At 46.8% G+C, this 17,487-nt stretch overlaps 1 protein-coding gene across 1 annotated transcript in view; it reads left to right on the forward strand.

Annotated features, from left to right (window-relative positions):
• Positions 1 to 17,487, forward strand: part of KSR1 (kinase suppressor of ras 1) — a 49,720-nt gene that overhangs the window by 10,277 nt on the left and 21,956 nt on the right. The window contains exon 2 of the mRNA XM_068210763.1: positions 17,339 to 17,479. Within this exon, the coding sequence (XP_068066864.1) occupies positions 17,339 to 17,479 (141 nt within the window). The remainder of the gene's footprint in view (positions 1 to 17,338; positions 17,480 to 17,487) is intronic.

The following is a 17,487-nucleotide window of genomic DNA, read 5'->3' on the forward strand; positions in this document are numbered from 1 at the left end:
GTCCAACTATTATTTAATCAATAAGACACATATTTCACAGCACAGCAGATACACAGCTTTAAAGCCAACGGCCTTGCAAAGCTTATAGTATTGGCTACCAAGTACTGTCCTCTAAATGATTTTCTCATGTTCCAATGAGCTTCTGCTTGCCATCTGCCCTTCACACAGCCATCATATCATGTCTGTTCTTTAAAAGACAATTTAATTAGATCTTCTTTCAGTAGGTTTTAATCAAGTGTTATGGGGTTGCTGGTGAATTATTTACAGCTGTATCACTTGATGGAACACTTGGTCTGCTAAAGGTATCATGTAAGTGACATCTGTAGCAAAGAGTATAGCTGGCTTTGACTGAGGACCCCACTTAGGTTCCTTGGGGTTGTCCAGTTGATATCAGATGAATGTTGGGTTATGTGAGCCCACTTTCCTTTACATGAGTAGCAATTGAATGTGACTGTACTGAAAACAAAGGAGTTAAAGCAGTTTAAAACTAGGGTAAGAGCTGAATTTAGCTCTAGTCTCTGCTGGCTCGGTTTTTTTATAAGTGCCTTTCAAGGCTGAATACCTTAAACAGCATGGCCTTGACCCCCACTTGAAGATCCAGCTATTTAAACACAAGTACTGTTCTACTGTCTTCAGACTTGGTCTGATGTTAAAGTGTGTTTGGAATGAGCAAGAGTAAAACACAACACTCATATAGCAAAGGATAACCAACTGAGAAAGTGGATATTTTTAGAATACAGAAGGGTTCTTTCTGTGCCTTATTTCACCTGACTCTTGGTAGAAATTTTACAGTTATAAGATAACCTTTCTTTTTTTCATCTTGTTGAATGCACCTTTCAGCAACATTGCTCTTTTGCCAGTTCAGCTCCCATTCTGCATGAAAAAGCCCCAGCATGAGGCTGCCATCCACCCAAGTACACCTGGAAGTGTACAGCAATAACTATTCAGCTCTCTCTTAGCATCCAGAACTGACACTTAATTGTTCTTCTCCCTTTTGAGCCATGTATGTGGCAAGAAATTATTACATGATGCTCTCATCCATAACATGCAAGCGCTGCTACCCACAGCCTAAATAATATTCACTGTATGAAGATATAATTTGCTCACATCTATCTCTGAAATCTCTGCCACTGAAATGATTACAGGAATGCTTTAAAGTCCAATCTTTAAGCTCCTTCTCTGAATTTTTAAGTGCTTGGACCTTTTCCTGGGGCTGATAGTGAACTACTAGTACAGCTGGTATATAGGGGAGAGATCTGTATGTAGGAAAGGGACCCTACCATTGCCCAGTCCACGCGTTCTTTCAGTGGGTAAGTGCAGTTTGACTTTAGGGAATGATGTACAGGGAGGTCCTGGAAACCCCCAAGAGACCAATAGAGAATTTAGCAGGTCGTTGTATCTCGTTGGAGATCATTGCGTGTCATGAGCCTTGGACAAGACTAATTTACAATTTAATTGTGTTGAAATCCTGGATGTGTCAGCATGCTTCGCAGGCTCCTCAGAAGGGACAATGGGGTGAGAAGTTGTGTGCTCTGTAGTTCCCTCTGCAATAAGAGGGACAACTGCCTACGCTCAGCCCATGCTTTGATCCTTCCTCATTCTCTAGAATGACCAAAGACGAGGAGGGAGTTTTTAATGTTGGCAAGTGAAAGCTGAATGCCTTACAGTCTCACTGAGAGGAACTGAAAGCAGTCGGCCTATTCCTGAGAGGCTTTTCTAACTTCTCTTGGCAAGTAGCAAGGGCAGACACATTTCAGAGAAAGTGCTTCTAGTCCTGATTTTATTTAGTGTTTGGGCCAGGACGATGTGGAAGTTGGGATAAGAAGGGAATTAACTGCACCTTTATTGCCCTGTAATTCTCATATTGCTGCTGCAGATGGCCTGGCTGGGAGACAAAGGGAGCCTTAGCATCGCTTATCTGGGTAGGATATCTGGAGCACACACCTGACAGGTTACCTTCGAGTCTCAAGGTTCACGTTCAGGTGACACTGTATAGTAGTTGCCTTTATAGTGGTTCCTCTCCTTTCAGCTGCTGTGGAACCCACAGGTGTTTTCCTCTCTGTCTGCCATTGCTGTTTGTTGGTTCCGTATGGATCATCCCTGGTCCCAGGCCTTGTGCAGCTGCTGGGAGAGCCTTTGCAGCAGAAGGTGCTGCTCCGTGTCACTGAGAGCTTTCCCCTCCCCCAGGTTGGGATATTCCTTGTGCAACGTGATCTAACCCAGAGTGGTTGGGAACTGATGGTCCAGAGTTCATTTCCAGTTATTATTGTAGCAGGGAGTCAAGCTGGATCGAGGTACTCATTTCCAGCACAGACCATATACCCTTTGAAAGCATAAACAACCTCTAGGTCAGTTTTACTTAGCTTCATACACAAGGGTTTCAGCTAAACAGGAAGAGCAAGCAGGAGCTGAAGCACTGCAAGAAGCTGGTTCAGCACTCATCCATACTGGAATAAGTAAGGTCCCTTTTTTAAGTAGAAAAATATATACATGGAGGACTACGCTCTAAAGCAGCGGTGGGAGCTCCCCGTTTTTGTCTTTTGAGCTGGTCATCTTAACTGCAATGCCTTTTTTCTCATTATCCAGGATCCTACAGAAGCCCTTTGTAGACAGTATCTAGGATAGCTTTGAAGGCAGGCATGTTCAGAAGTTATTGCCACAGTCTCTTAGAGAGACTGGAAATTAAAGGGGCTAGGTGAATCATTAGCCTCAGAGTATGACATTTTAGTGCTGGGGAACCATGCCTGGTGTTTGTGCAGACCCAGCAGCAGCAATCCATGTGTAACTACAGCCAGGATGGGAGCACCATGTTAGTAGCAGTAAAGCCTCCCTCAACTGCACTTTGCTGCACGCTAATACAGCCTCCTGTTAAGATTTGAGGCTGAAAAGACACTTTGCACAGCTCAGTATCTGTATGTGGAGAAGAGACTAACTTGTGGTGGCTGGCTGTCATTGCCCGTTCCAGCTGAATTTGTGCAGCCCAGAGAATATCTGGGAGCTCATGGAGCCAACTGGGGTCAGAGGCTGTTAAATTCAGAGTGCAGTAGGCCTGCACAGCCAGAGGGGAAGGGGAGCCTCTGGGCTGGACAAACAGGTCACACAGGTTTTCAGATGCTCTGTCCTACCAGAGCAGGGCTAGCTCCAAGGCTGCAGGAGCTGGATGCTTTCAGGTAGGAGCAGCACCAGCATTTTGTGAGATAAAAGTTTGGCAGAATTGAAGTTCCATCAAGTACTAGAGTGTTTAAGCTTAGTTTAGCAAGCATCCATCAGAATAGTCAATAATTTGACTTCTTTGCACTTAATAATTCAGTTCCTCCTACAAAGCACCGCTGATATAATTAAAATTAGTTTCTGACTCAAGATTAACAGCTTCACTTGGTCCTTGCTATAGCCTTTCCTTTAGGGAGAGACTAGCTTGGATTTGAGGATCTGACCATTTGTGCCCTCTTTAGGGAGCAGGGGTCACATCCTGCTCGGTCTCTGTAGAGGTGACTCCTACACTCCTGCTCTTCCTGTTGCCTCGCTCGCTCTGCCCATGGCCCTGCAGAGCAGCAGGGGAGTAGGAAGGAAGAACTAGTCCAGTACAAAACCTCACTGAACAGTCAAAGACACCCAACAACTGACCAGCAGCGTTAGAGCAGAGCACACAGCTCATCCCAGTAACTTCAAAACAAAACCAGGGAAAAGGCCATAAATAAAACCTTTCTGCAAAACCATCTTCTGTCTCACAGCCTTTCCCCACATCCTATGTTTAACCCAAACTTCTTCAAGTAATCCTTCATTCTCACTGCAGTTATACTGACTCCATCAGTGGGATGGTCCTGGGCTTTCAGAAAGGATCTGCACAGAGGTTTGTTGGAGACTGATGTTCCTATCTTGAGAGAGCAGGAAGGCTAACCCGAGGACATGGAACTGCAGAGAGAGGGGGGTTTGGACAGATGCTGGTGAGAACATTTGTTTGCTGAGAAGGAAAGAGAGCTGACCCCAGAAGCAGACTCACTGCAAATGGCATCACCAGTCCTGGAGGGAAGATAAACTCGTACAGTCCACTGACACCATTTTACTTTTTAACTGTTTTAGGAATCTCTGCTAGACCTGAGCTGTGGGGCACCTGGTTAACCTGGCAGCTGAATCTCAGTTACACTCACAGCTTTTCCAGTCCTGTATTTTGTGTCTCAGTGCCTGTACACAGTACTCTGGGAGCATTCTTGATAATTGGTGAGCAAACTGAAAATCTCTGATCCCACTGCATGGCAGAACATACCAAAGTTTTTCTTTTTCCCTCTTAAAATCTTGTTTTATAGGTTCAAAGCATTTTGAACAGAGTGGGGTTTAGTGTATTTTGTTCTTCCTGACAATCCCAAAGTACAATCTCATAGCAGCTTGTTAAAATAAAGCTGTTTTGCTGTTTTAAAAGAGAGAATGTGGCAAGTTGCCACATTCCAGTTAAGCAATTTCCTATAGTTGACTTTTTTTTTTATGCACGTTTTTTTTCAGCCACGTCCCTACTCTGTTTTCTCTGCAAGAAGACAAAATACCCCAGACAAGACAGAAGCCCCCACCTCTGTATTAATACTTGAAACAACCTCCCCTTCCTGAGTCTCATTGTGAGAACAGAACATGGAGCCTTGGCACAGGGCACTGTAGTGTATGTGGCAAACTGGAATTTTTAAGAGCTGTGGCTTTTTTTTGGAAACAGCATTTTCCTTCATGGGGGTAGATTTGCCCTTTTGTATTGCAGCAGCCCTCAGGAGCAGCTCTGCAATGGAGTGGTTGGGAATCCTCCCGTGGAGGCTCCGGGCTGTGCTGAGCCGTGAGCGGGCGACGGCTCTGCGGTTGCAGGCGGAGGCTGGCTCCCAGCGCCAGGTTCCTCCTGGCTGCAGGAGGGGACCAGGATGTGCCTCGCTGAGTTCAGTGGGTGGATGCGTGTCCTGCGAAATTGGGGTTTGGCAGGTGCATGTAGAAACTGGGTAACTGATTTAAGAACATCTGCTGAGTAATTGAAAAGGAAGAGCAGGCAAGTCCTCAAGGTAGTGAGTAATGCTAAAGCTTCCTATTTCTGGGTGGCTGTGCTCAGTCCTCTCCCTTTCTCTTTTCAGCTGAAGAAAATGATTGGCAGTGGCTGTGCTGAAGAGGCAAGACTGGACGTGCAGGGGCTTTGCAGGCAGGCCATGGAAATGGGCTCCAGAGCCTGGGCAGCCAGACTGCTTCTGTTGAGCTCCCAAACGCCTGTGTGTGTAACCTAACCCAGCACAAGGCTCAGCTGTACTGCTGGGGTAACAGGCAGCACGGGCAGGACCTCGTCCAGCGCTCGGGGAAATCAGGGCATCTGGAAGTTTCAGATAACTGCAGTATTCTTTGAATGAGATCACAGCTGGAAAGCTAATAATAATGTGCTGCTGATTATTTGCACTTTCAAGATTATACTGTAAACAATCTAGTTGAATTTATAAATTTCCTTTGCCAAAACACAAAAGAGAAATAAGACTATCTATGAAGGAAGGAGGGAGGTAGAAAGGTTTTTGGGTTTTTTTGTTCAAGACATTTTTGGATTCAGAAGCTGATTCTAAAGCAAGACTGCTGATACTTAGGGAATTCTGTTATTTTGTTTGCTCATCCTATGATGGCTGAGCACTGTAAGTTTTGCATTTGTGGAAATCCTCAGAGCGACTGAGCTGTGGAAAGGACAGCTTGTGCTCTGTTTTGGATCCAGCCAAGTATTAGGAAAGCTGAATGTGGGCACTGACTTTGTGCCTGTGAGACAGGTAAGAAGCTGTCTGCAGATCTGCTGCATCCCTTAGCCATTTATGGGCCTTCACTGTGTTTCTGGCGTTGGTATTCTGGAGGAGTGCTGGAAAGAATTACTCCCAGTAGTGTTTTACAGCACACCTGGCAGGAGGTGTAGTAGAGTAGCAGTGGCATTTAGAGTCTTCCACTGTACAGGTGTGGCATTGCAGCTTTCTACAGCATTCTCAAGATCCAGGATTTCCAGTAATGCCTAACTTATCCATGTTCCTTCTGGAGGGATCAAGGTGAAGTGCTGTAAATGAAAGGAGTTGGACAAACCCATGAGTGATCTTTGTGTAACGATGCAGAGCTGCTTGGCTGCAGTGAAAAATCTCAACTCCTGTGGCATGAATTTGTATCCGGCACTGAGAGCTGTCCGCTGGCAGGCAGAGAAATACAACACAGAATCCCTTTGTGTTTCCCCTGCTCCTTGGGAGGAGAGTATTTCCATGACAGGCTAGCACACAGGCTGTTACAATGGCTTTTTCTTTTCTCCTCAGCAGTTCGGGTTTTGTGTGTTTCTGGCCGATGTGGCTCAGCACAGTGAGTCCCTCCTCTGGTCTGAGCGGGGCAGTTAAACCCTGAACCCAGAGCCTGCTCAGCTTCTCTCCAGCACATAATCCAAGGAGATACTTTAAGACAAAAGGGATGTAACTCAGCACAAGGAATGCAAAGGGGTGATGAAGAAGTTTTCTGAAGAGTATTTCCTAAAGAGCCTGTAGAGCATAAAAAGATAAATGGAAGGAAAGCATACAAGTGTATAAATTATGTTTCAGAAATGTTTCTTACAGGCTGATGCTCTGGAATTTTTTCTGAATTGTGGAAGTGATGGCAAATGTGAGAACTTTGCTGCTCTAAAGGCCTCTTTCCAACCCCCAACTGAAGCAAAAATGTCAGGCTCAGGTTTTTCACAAATTCTGCAGAAAATAATTTTTGGACACACAAGCAAAATGCTTAAACTCTGATTCTGAACTGGCACATTTTCTTCTATTGTACATTTAATGTCGATTTTTATTAGAAGAATATGTTTTGAAAACTTTAATTTACTTCCACAGAATGCTTTGAAAATGAGAAACTTGGTTTTAGCCCACTGTCACAATAAAAATACACTTCTCTTAAATGAACAAAACTAAAGGAAAACCAGCCCCAACCCCAAACTCCTGTTCTGCTTAGGTACAGAGACAAATGCGGTGTGTGAAGTTTCTGTGGAAATTCACAAAAGTAATGGATATTGTACCTGCCTGAAAGATGCTGAGCTTGGAGCTTGTTATCTTAGTTTTTGTGATCTTTTTTCAAGTGTTATTAAAGTCTTTCCAGGCTGCTGTGTGATGCCAAGTAGCTGTTGCAGAACTGTCTGCTGTATGGACAATTGCTGCTTATCAGTCCCCTGCTTGGTCAGCAGCTGTATTTTCCTCTACTTTTTGAGTGGACACAACACGGTTTGGGTGAAAGTCTCAGAGTCATAAGAAAAAATGTTCTTTTTGGGGTTGGGAATCTGGGTTCAGGTGTCTGCACTCTAAATCCTGTATTTGTATTTAACTAATTATAGAAACCTCTCATGACTGCTACGGGCAAATGTGAACCAGTAAGAGAGAGCCCCAAGGAGATTTTTTGAAAAACAAAATGTGAGCAGTGAGCCATGGCAGCTTTCTCACTCAGTGTCTGTGAAAAGAGAAATGTGACCCCAGTCCTTGCCAAAATAGCTCAATTCTTTCTAGCAGAAACCAAATAATTGGGAGCATTTCAGAGAATACAGTTTCTTAGCTGAGATTTCCCAGGGTGCAGAGACAGAACGTCTTCAGCTCTAAGACCTGCAACGTGCTCCTACAGAGATTTAACACTTTTCTGTGTAAACCTCTTCCCCAAAGCCCAGCCCGGCAGCAGTCTGGGGAACTGTGTGTGCCGTGGAGGAGGGGAAGGTGGAACTCTGGAAGTGCTCAAATAATTGAGTCAAACAAGCAGAGGATTTGATTTTGTTGTGTTTTTGTTTCCTTCCCTTGGTGTGCTAATAAGCCTGAGAACAAACTGCTAATCTGTCTCATTCTGCAGCCAGTACGTGAGGGAATGGTAGAGACTGGAGGTTTGTGCTTGTATTTTATTGAGGCTACAGAAAAAGAAATGTGTAAGACAAAAGGAAGATCGTTGGGAAGGCGGGGGAAGAAAAATGGGAAAAAGCCTTTGGGATTAGGGACAGCATCCTGGGCAGTAAAATGCTCCATTGAAGGGGATTGATTCCTTCCAAGACCTCTCAGTTCTGACCTGGGGACTGTTCAGGCCTCGTGCAAGGTGTTCCCCTTGGAGCTTACTGTCTGTGCCAGCTCGGGGTGCTCAGGATCTGCAGAATGAGGCTTGCAATGAGGAAAGGGAAGTGCAGGAATATGACGGGGACCTGCAATTAGTCATTCTCTTCCTGACCTTGCTGAAGGAAATGTCTGGCTTTATATTGTCTGCTGTAAACTCTCCTGTATTTAGGCTCTAAGTTTACACATGCACAGCTTGTTGGAGTCTTTATTTCCACTTCCTGCACCATCAGTCAAATATACCTGAGAGTTATTTCAGAGACGTGTGAGAATGATTAGTGCCATAATAAAAACTATGCAGGATATTCTCTTTAAAGGCACTTTAAGTTTTGAATTTTACGGAGAGATCCATGGGCTGTAACACAACTCCTATCTCCAGAGCGTGGCCTGGTGCTTCCTTTCCAGATTCTGAGCCTTCCACAGTCTTTCTCCCTGTCACTTGCTGCCTTCTGCTGCAGTCACTGGAGAGCCCACAGGGGTGGGGGGGTAATGGTTTTCTTAATGGGAGGAGAGGTCCAGTGGGTTTGCCAAGATACCGAATGATTATAGAGAGAGGCAGAGTATTAGTGTTCTGTTTGGGCTGCATTTGCCTCTGTAGGAGCTCACCGGGTAGGGCAGGTACTTGTTTACCTGCAGTACTTTGAGAAGCCTGTGTGGTATTCTCACAGCAGCATAAATCCGTGGGCCTGCTCAATGGCCGTGCACCGGCTCCGTGAGGGATGGGAGAGCTGGACAGGTCTGTAGGGCAGTGTGAAGTAGCAGTACCCTTCAGGAGAGGCTCGGGCCGGAGGAGGTTGCTGTGCTCTGGATGGAGGCACAGCTAAGCCTGATGAGGTGTGGCTGAGGTGAAGAAGCTCGCTGGGTGCTGGAGAGCTGTGAGCTGAGAGGAGCAGAGCTGCAGATCTGATGTGGCAGCAGCAGGGCTGTGCTCAGCAAATGGCAAGTACAGTTCTTAGTCTTGCAGAATGTTCTCAGTCATTCTGTTACACTTGTGTGTCCTCGGGTTGCAAAGGAAGGGGGAGGGCTTTCATTTTTAGTGTTCAGTGGGTGTGAAATCTCTGATCTTTAAGCAGAGGGACTGTTCCTGTTGCTGCATTAGGCTCATATGCCTCGCTGGGATGAAATCTTTGAAGAGAATTATGTTATGAGGCTCAGGGAACTACTTGATTGTGCAGTTTCATCCTCCCACTCTTAGCTGGGAAGGCCTCAACTGAGTGTTTACAGCCTCAGTTGCTGGGATTGTGAAAAAGAGAAGAGGGGAGAAGAAAAGGAGTGGTATGTGGCCTCCAAGTGACCCAGAAATGATGCTGTCTGCATCATTTGACAAAGCAGAAATAACATACTGTAGTGTTTGGGCAGTGGCTATTGTGTCAGCCTCAGGCATGACTGAGGGTTCAAAGGAAAATCCATCCATCTGGTATTCCATCTCTCCCTACCCCTCTACCTCTCTGTGCTTGTATTTACCAGTTTCTCCTAAGGCTTCTCCCCCCCAGCACACCTTGCCTGCACATTTTCCTGCTGCCTTGTGCTGGGTCCTGTTTTGCAGGGTTTGTTTAGCAATGCATTGAGAAACTATTTCCTTTTCTGTTACAAGTGAGCCCAAAGTCCCTCAGCAGCACAGCTGGGTCCTGCAGGAGCAGCAGGGCTGGCACCGGGGCTCCATGGTGGGACTGCCACCCCGGGGCTTGTTTCATCCCTGGCATCCTTCTGACACCCTCTGCTTTTCAGAGTCCCTGCTGCTGGGAGCCACTGGTTAGAGCAGAGCACTGAGAGAGCTTTCATGGCCCTTTCCGAGCTGCTCCTTCACTTTGTGCAAATTATTTTTAATCCTTCTTCCTCTTTCTTGTTTTTAACAAGGTGCCACTGCATGGAGTCCTTTGAGTATATTGATGTTCCTGAGGTGTTTGTGGCACTCAAAGCAGTGGCACTGTTCTGCAGCCAGTCTTGTTCAAGGGCATTGTGCCTGTGGCCCAGCACAGCAGTCACCTCCAGACCTGGAGCCTGTGACTGCACCTGTGTGATCAGGGCAGAGGGGGATAGGAATTGGCCCAAGCGAGCAAGAGCTCTGCTACCGTTTCAGCACAGCTAAAACAACAGAAACCAGGCCTCCCATTCTGGACAGGTGTCCTGCTCACTGCCAAGCTTCTTGCTGAATGAGTCAGCTGGGTTCAAGTGGAGAATATGAATTCCACAGGCTGCAGGTCACAGGCTGACGTGTAAGTAAGTGAGCCCCTTTTTTTTTCTCAGATGCCACCTCAAATAAAGCAAACTACTTTGCTGCCAGATATTTCTCTGTAACATTTTATCTGATGCGTATTTTACCATGCGTAGCTGGTGAAAATACAAGTCACAATATCATCCTTTAGTAGCTTCAGTTCTGTTGGTTTTGAGGGCAAAGCCATGTGGGTGACAAACTGAGTGACCTAATTTTTTAGGATACAAATAATTCCTTGAAGTGCAGTGTTTTGCTTATCTTCCCTGTACTTTGGGTCCTGTGCAGATCCTGTGCTTGCCTTGGAAAGAGCTGTTTGAATTTCATGCTGATCTCAAGGTAGTTTGGAAATTTGTGAGATTGTGAGACTCTCCAGCTGAATCCTGCATTATGTGACTGTTCCCAATGGAAGCACAGATGGGAAGGATGGTTTTCTCTGTGGCTGAACTAAGTGTTCTATGAACAGGTTTGGATCAGATTTCACTGCAAATTGAGCATATGTCATGTGAAAAGGGTACAGACCCACTCTCTCAGTTTAAGCGAGCAGATTTGGTTCTAAACCAGTCAAAACCAGGCAGTGGTTCAATTCTCCCTGTACTAGAAAGGGAACACTTCACACTGTTGTCAAGGCCTGTAGGTCTTCATACCTACAGGCACAAGGAGGAGTTCTCTGAACAGAGGGGAAATGAGAGTTTCTGAGGCTGCAGTTGGTGCTGGTGATGCTGTGATCAGAGCTGATAACCATCCAGATAGCTGGGGGCATTCAGATGAGTCAGCTGCCGAGAGCTTGAGTTCACAAAGGAGCAGCTCGGTGCTCTGTGGGCAGAGCTGCAGGCACGGTTGGTTTGTTGTCAGCTGAAGGGCCCTGCAGACCCTCACTGGAGCAGAACTGGTTTGGATGGTTGGCTGCACAGCACAGAGAGGCCTGTCCTGTGCCTGCAGATCCCTGGCAGAGCTGAGCCTAGAGCAGTGTCCTGTGATCCCCCATCCTGGCTCCTGGGTGCTCTGGGAAAACCTCGGCACTCTTTCTGTGCGATGATTCCTCGGCCCTATTCTAGTCCCCTCCTCAGACACTTGTCCTGGCGTATTCCTTGGAGACCCCTCTGGCCCACAGCAGTGTTCAGGCTCAACAGCACTCTGATCACACCTGAGCTTGCCTTGATTCCTGCTTTTGGGGGAAGGTTCTGCTCAGGACATGCTCAGCATTGCTGCATTTCAGTCTCAGCTGGAGAACCAGCCAGCCCTTCTACCTCTTTGGTGTTTGCTATTTCCACCAGTTCGGCATTCCCACACAGTTAGTGCGGGATCTGGGGGCCTTGTTGGTTCTGTTGTGCTCCTCTCTCCAAAACCCACAGGGGCAGGGCTGCTTTGGAGGCTGTTTCTGAGGTAGACCCTAAGGCAGAGCAGGCACTGACCCCGTATTTAAGTGGCTGTGGTGGGTGCCTCGCATGGGAAGGGTTGGTTCCTTGTGTGGGCACCTGCACAGGGGCTTTCTGAGGTCTCCAGAGCCCAGGCTCTGCCCCAGCTCTCAGTGTGCTGTATAACAGTGACATCCTAGGTCTTTCTCTTGCATGGATCAACCCCGCTGCACCCTTTTTTCACTTCAAACTGGATGGCTTTGAGAAAGTGCCCTGAAGTATCCTCACATGCAGCTGCTCTCCCAGTATCTGGTGAGATCTTTATCAGTTTCTCACAAGGTTGCCAAGCATGACTTCGGAGACACATTCGGTGAGTCCAATTCTGACCTATTTATGTTCTCTTCAGTGCTCAGGTGGCCTAGAAGGTTTTTTTGGTCTGCCATAGGGTTTGTGTATGTAATGGCACTGGGGAAAATCGATAAGAGTCAGCTAAAGGTGTGAAGTGAATCCACTTTCACTGGATGCCTTCAGATGACTCATATGACTTTCCCCAGTGCCCCGTGCAGATAAACTCCAGTTCAGAAGTTTTGTCTCCTGTTTCAGGAGGCAGAAAAGCAGAATGTCCCTCATGCTCTGATCCTCATCTGGCCACTACAGTGTCCTGCTGCACCAGGAGCTGCTGGGGTGCTGCAGGGACTGCTCCCTGCCCTCTGGGCTGGTTCTTGGCAGGAGGTTAATAGAGCAGTTCCTTCCTGATTAATTCCTGTCTGAGGCAAGATAGATGATTTGCATTTCTCTTAACCACATGCAAGAGCTGGGCCATACATTGATCTGATCCTTTTAAAGCCTCAGCCACCAGCTCGGTAAATTGCAGGGCAGGACTTGGTTGTAGTCTTGGAAGTTTCCATGTAAGCTCATGTTTATTGTCTCCTCCAATGCTGCCAGGCTCCCTGAGATTTCATCTCCCAGGAGCAATAGGATCTGCTTTTGACCATGTGCTTGATTTGTTGATTAAATCATGACAGTTGTTTGTTTTGGGTATTGCAAAATTCCTCCTCTAAACATTGCGTATGTTTCAAGTCAACAAGAAAAGTTGCAGGCTTCACTGAGCAGATTATAAGTTTTGTGGAAGTGTGAAAACATGGCATTTGGTTGTGAAACGTATGATTGAATCAAACTCGGTCTCCAACTGTTGATATTCTGAAGAAATCTTGGCTGGCACTTTTGTGTAGCAGAGTCCTCCCTCTGCCTGTCCCCATGTTGTTTAATTTATAATTTGCATTCTCTGCCATGATTTCTTTTTTTTTTTTTTGTGAATTGAAAATTACTATTTTTGCTGCATTTAGGGTATTTCAAGTTACGCAGATTAAAAGCATGAGACTAAGCCACAGAAGGCTTCAGAGAAATGGGGAGTCTTGTAGCCTTTGCTCCTTTTTCCATGTTTATTTGGATCAAGTGCATTGGATTCAGACTGGGTTTTGACCAAGTGCAGAAGCTGCAGTAGGTCTAAGTTTAATGCCTTTTAGTGACTCTTGAGCAAGATGACACTTTTCTAAACACAAATAAAACATCATTGACAAGAAGCTTGGGGAGAGTTGACCTCCAAATGCATGAAACTTGATTTATCTGGTTGGACAGCATAACTATTAACATTCTCTGACAAATGAAGAAGCTAGAATGTGATTTCTGATCAATTAACTAGAGGTCAGAAATACTTGGGCTGCAGTTTGACTACAGAATTCTCCCAGCTCTTCCTTGTAGTATCTCCTGAATTCTGCACCCCGATGTCAGTGATCTGGTTTTACAGATGCTTTTCTGTGCCATGTCTGCAGAAGTGCAGCTGAAAAACTTGTGGGCATTTGCTTTTTGTTTATCGTCCTCTAAAGTCCCAGCTGTTGGCTGGAGGTCATGGATACGGGCAGACTTGCGTCTCAAGAGATCTGCTGTTTATTTTGCAGAAGTAAATAAAAGAGTACAAGCTTGGCAGTTTTCTCCTAAACTTCTTGAACCTGCTTCTCATCTGCGCTGTGAAGGGATCTTTTAAAGGTGCTGTAAGGAGATGAATATGCCTCCAGGAGCACCTGGCAGCATGTGCCCTTCTCAGAGCAATGAGGACTGCTGTCCTGGCCATCAGCTGCAGCAGGCAGAGCAGCAGGGCTGTGCCCTGGAATCAGTGATGTGCTCCAGCTGCTCCGTATCCTGTCTCTCTTCTCGTCCTTTCCCATCTCTGTGGGTTCAAGGCAGTTGGAGTATTGCTGCTTCTGGTGTGGGGTTTGCCATTTGTAATGAGTAGGACGTGTCATTTAGCAAGCAGGCAGTGAGTAGCTACTATTGGCTTTATCTCTCAGTCTCGTTTGTGGTTGGAGACCTGTGTGCTGGTTGTGGGTTTTTATGTGCGTCACTGAACCCAGAAATTTTATTATATTCTCAGAAAAGTGTTTTGCAACAGTTCAGCTATTAAAGCCAAACCATGTAGTTTAGTAAAAAGTCTGGGCAGGAAACAACAAAATGAAATTCATCCTAGGGGAGAAGCATGGTGCATGTAGGCTGGGAAGAGAATGCAAATACACTATTTATAGGACTAGGAGAAAACAAATTTGGACTTGAGTAGTAAATGTGAAAGAGTTATCCGGGAAAAACCAACCTTGGTCCTCTGAGACACTCAGACCTGTGCTGCCAGAGTGCTTATCCATTTTGGAGAATTAGTTACATTCCAACAAAGGAGAAAAGTTCGACATTGAAATCCATGCTACACAGAGTCCCGTCCAGCAGTGTCCTTTAGGAGTTTATGCTGTGGATGACACCTGGGAAGGGGAAATACTTGAACCAGTATTTTTTTTAAGCAGTAACAAAACAGCTGAGGCCGGTGCCTGCTCCAGGGAGCTCCTGCAGGACAGAGCTACAGAGCTACGTGCAGGGAGAAGGGGAGGGATGAGTGCATTTGCTCCTGATCAGACAGATCAGGTCGGTGGCAGAGCCAGGAGTGCAGCCCTGCTCTGTTCTCTTACTCATGTCATGCTGCTGGTGTTACTCTGAGGTTGGCCAGGAGAACTTCTGGGAGGAGTGCAAAAGCAGTGGCTGTACCTCAGCAATGTCCTGCCTTGAGCAGCGTGCTGTTCTCGTGACGCTGCACGCTGGAATTGGAGGATGTGGGGCACACACTTTCTGTATCGTTTCTTCTACATAATTTGTGATTTTTCATTTATAAATACGCGCTAAGCCCTCCTTTCCTTCCACTGTGGTTTTTGGAACAGATTCTGACACCTCCATTGCCTGCAGTTCCCTTCTTTATTCTGGATCATGTGCTACTTTTGGGGCATTTGCCTGTAATTAGTGTTCCATGTAACGAAGCTTGGAGCTCTGGCTTTACAGAGTATGCTGATAGCTCATCCTTCTTCCAGGAAAAATAAATCTTGCCTGATGGGAGATCCTACACTAAAATAACAGATTACAGTCAGACTGCAGAGCCGAGCTGCTGCTTTAGACACAGGCCCATCAGGGCTGGCTGTACCAGTTCCAAAATCACTGTGCAATCTTGCCTCTGTCCCTAGGTGCTCCGCAACCCTGGGGCGTGCCCAGGAATGGGGAAGGGTGAGGTGAGCCCGGGGCAGCAGCAGGAACATCCCGCAGTGCCCTGGGAATTCCACATACAGGCTCACAAACACGCTGAGCTGTTTGCTTGGGGCTGGATGTTGTGGTTGCAGTTTGTATATCAGAACACATATCGTCATTGGCCCTTCCCTCAAGTGGCTTCTGCAAAGAGACAAGGCTTGAGTGATTTCTGTCTTCCTTCTCTTTTCCATGTCATAGCTATTGCACAGTTGGGAAGCTGTTTCTCATTTGTGTAAGCTGATTTTTGGCATACTGGGTGCTGTTGAGTCTACAAACTTCCTGCAGCGTCTTCTTTCTGCCTGTCCTGAGGGGCCCTTGCCCATCTACTCGTCCCAGCCTGCCCAGTGTCATTGTCCATAGAGGGGGAAAAGCACACTGAGAAGAAAGACAATTTAAGCCAAGCCCCGAGCAGGAAGATGCTTAGGACAGCACCCGCAAGCTCCTTTCTGCTATGGCAGTGAACAGGAGAGCCCTGTGGACAGGCTGTTGTGGGAAAGGACGTGTGACCGTGAGCAAGCAGAGGTCAGCACTGAGGCAGCCCATGACACATGTGCCCCAGCGTGCACAGGGCTGGCTGCCTGGGGGATCCCAGCTCCCCTGCTCCAGAGCCAGGGCAACACGGGGCAGGGCACAGCCGAGGGGCTGGTGCGGAGAGAGGGCAGCCAGAGCACAGCCAGCAGCAGCCCCTGCCTGTCACACAGGGCCCAGCACATGGCACACATGGCAGGGACAGAGGCCCTGGCTGGGCTCTGCCTGGCACGCAGCAACAGCACAGCAGCGTGGCAGCCGCTGGGGCCCGGGCACTGCTGAGCCCACAGCCAGTCCCTCCCAAGGCTGGCCCTGCCCTGCCCTGCCCTGCTCTGCTCTGGCCGGAGGAAGCAGAGCAGGGGTGGAAAAAAGGAAGTGCTGACAGCCCTTTATATAAAAAGAGGTACTGAGATCCAGTGATTGGGATTTCCAGTTCATTGTAGGGCTGGTGCTCCAAAGCTATGTTGGGAAGTTGTGGTGAAAAGGCTCCTCTGGTTTCAGCAGGGGTGGTCAGAGTGAGAATGCAAAGGAATGGCTGAGTTTCTAGGGCATGGCGGTCCTGCATTGCCTCTCCTGGGAATGGCAGAGCTTTGCATTGCTCTGGGCATTACAGGAGTTGGAATCACTTCAGTATTCACACACTTTTTGATAAATCTCAAACTGCATGGCATTGCTATCAGAATTCAGTGTGTGGGCAGGGACAAACTCCTTATAGCTGATAGTTGTAAGGAATAGGTTGCTCATAAAACATGCTCTCAACTTACTTCATAGGAAAGCACTTAAACTGTAAGAGGGGGCACATCATAATGGTCGAAGATTCCATGTTTGTTTTTTCCTTCACATTTTCAGTCTGATCATGTCCCAAATGCTAAAATTTGTTGACTAAGAACACGTTTGGGTTTATAAATCATGGATCTACTAACTTGCTTTGAGGCATTGTTTTGTTAGGAAGGTTTTGAAGCTTAAGCCTGCCTCATGGGAATGTGTGACACAGTGAGCAATCATTGGAGAATATTTTCTTTTTGATAAGCAAACATAAGGCACAAACAATAATCCTTTTTGGTGTTTTATTCTTTTGTGCCTAAAGTGAAGAATTCTGTGTAGTGCATTTGCCATGAGATGGTCAGGTGATAAAAGCTTTGGAATAAAACTTTAGAATACAAGATATGCAGAAATCATCTAGTCCAACTGCCTGAATTTTTGTTCTTTTAAGTTAGCTGGTTGTAATGTTGATTTTGTAAGAGAAATGCCCATCAGATAACAGGCCTCAGAGTCTTTGGATACTTTGGCTGTTCCTGCCTCAGAAGTGCTGTTGATGGGGGTTTAGAGCAGGTCCTGCCTTCTGCTGAAATGCTGAAGAGCAAAGATGCTCAGTGTGAGGGAAACACACTGCGTGGATTTCCCCCAGAGCTTACAGGAGGATGTCACTTCTTGGTCATGAAAGAGCCCTGCTCACAAGCCAGCGTGGCCCGTGTACAAGCACAGCCTGGGAAGGGTCAGCTGTGCCAAGGAAGCTCACAGTTTGTGTTCTGCATGCCCAGGTGAAGCTGATTGACTACATCCACCGGCAGCGGCAGTGCAAGCTGAGCGTGCCCCTGAGCGACCGCACGGCCGAGCTCAACAGCTACCCCCGCTTCAACGACTGGCTGGACATCGTCAACGTCAGGAAGGAGGTGGTGCAGGTAAGGAG

The sequence above is a fragment of the Anomalospiza imberbis genome, chromosome 20 (genome assembly GCF_031753505.1).
Source record: "Anomalospiza imberbis isolate Cuckoo-Finch-1a 21T00152 chromosome 20, ASM3175350v1, whole genome shotgun sequence".
Classification (NCBI taxonomy): Eukaryota; Metazoa; Chordata; class Aves; order Passeriformes; family Viduidae; genus Anomalospiza; species Anomalospiza imberbis.